This window comes from Metschnikowia bicuspidata (assembly GCF_001664035.1).
Source record: "Metschnikowia bicuspidata var. bicuspidata NRRL YB-4993 chromosome Unknown METBIscaffold_3, whole genome shotgun sequence".
Taxonomy (NCBI): domain Eukaryota; kingdom Fungi; phylum Ascomycota; class Pichiomycetes; order Serinales; family Metschnikowiaceae; genus Metschnikowia; species Metschnikowia bicuspidata.
The window spans coordinates 1,583,647-1,584,943 of NW_017387733.1; the positions used below are offsets into that span (position 1 = coordinate 1,583,647).

At 70.1% G+C, this 1,297-nt stretch overlaps 1 protein-coding gene across 1 annotated transcript; it reads right to left on the bottom strand.

Annotated features, from left to right (window-relative positions):
• Nucleotides 1-238: 238 nt before the first annotated feature.
• Nucleotides 239-1,297, bottom strand: SWD2 (WD-repeat containing protein; the record flags this gene model as incomplete). The annotated part of the gene is made up of 1 exon (XM_018857523.1): nt 239-1,297. A coding segment is annotated over one exon (1,059 nt), but the record flags the coding sequence as incomplete, so codon positions are not given.

The following is a 1,297-nucleotide window of genomic DNA, read 5'->3' on the forward strand; positions in this document are numbered from 1 at the left end:
TCACCAGAACCTCCCGAAAGCACGAGTCAGGCAGAAGCAGAAAAGAACGAGTCACCAGAACCTTCAGAAACGAACAAATCACGCAAAACCTTTCAAGATCAACACGAGTCACCAGAACCTCCCGGAAGCACGAGTCAGTCAGGAGCCGAAACGCCCGAGCAGAAGCGCACGAGTCGCCAGAACCTCAGAAACGCACACCTCACGCAGAACTGAGCCCCCGCGCAGCCACCAGCGGCCTCTAGTCGTCCGCAGGCGGGGACCACAAGACCACGCTGGAGTCCGCCGTGGCCAACGCCAAGAGCCTCGGGTTGAACGCCACCACCTTCGGGATGCCCTGGCGGCTCGGGAGCATGGCGCACGGGCGCACCGTCACCGGCGGCGCGTCGTCCGCGGCGTCCGGCGCCAACGCCGCAAGGTCGAAGAGCGCCACGCTGCCGTCCACGTGCCCCGCAAACACGTGGCGGCCGTCCGCGCTGAAGCACGCGGCGCCCGCGCTGGCGTACTGGAAGCGCATCCAGCCCGGCGCCGCGTGCGCGTCCACCTCCAAGGTCGCGCGGAGGCGGCCCAGGAGCGCGTCCAACACGAGGTGCCGCGCCAGGGCCGTGGCCACGAGCAACCAGCGGCCGGTGTTGGAGAACTCGGCACGCGTCCACGCGTCCGGCGATGCTGCCGCAAGCAGCACGCGGAGGAACGGCCCGCGGTCGCAGGCGGCCGTGCTGTAGAGCGCCACGCAGCCAGGTTCGGCGGCCGGCTGCGGCGCCTCGGCCACGGCGAACACCACGCCGTGCGGGTCGAACGCCACCTGCGCGGCGCGCGCGGTGCCCACGCTGCCCAGCGGCTGCAGCGCCCGGAGGTCCCAGGTCTTGACCGTGTGGTCCGCGGCGGCCGAGAGAAACGTGCGCGACACGGGGTTCATCTCGAGCAGCACCACCTGGTCCGTGTGGCCGCGGAAGTAGCGGAGGTAGCTCTTCAGCGCGAGCAGGAGGAGGCGCACCGCGTGGTCCGGGCCGGCGCCGCCGACCGCGGGCGTGGACGCGTAGAGACAGCTGAGGCCGTCGTGCGTGAACCTGGCCAAGTGGGCGCCGTACTTCTGCGACTGGACCTCGCGCTGGCGCACGCCCTTGTGGCAGTCGTAGAGCTGGATGGTCCGGTCGGCGGCGGCGCTGAGCAAAAACTGGCCGGAGTCGTCGAAGTCGAGGCTGGTGACGGACGCGTGGTCGTGGCACGAGAGGCGCTTGGCGGGGCGCAACAGCGCGAGCGCCGTGCGCGTCACGGGCACGCTGGAGGGCGTTTTTCT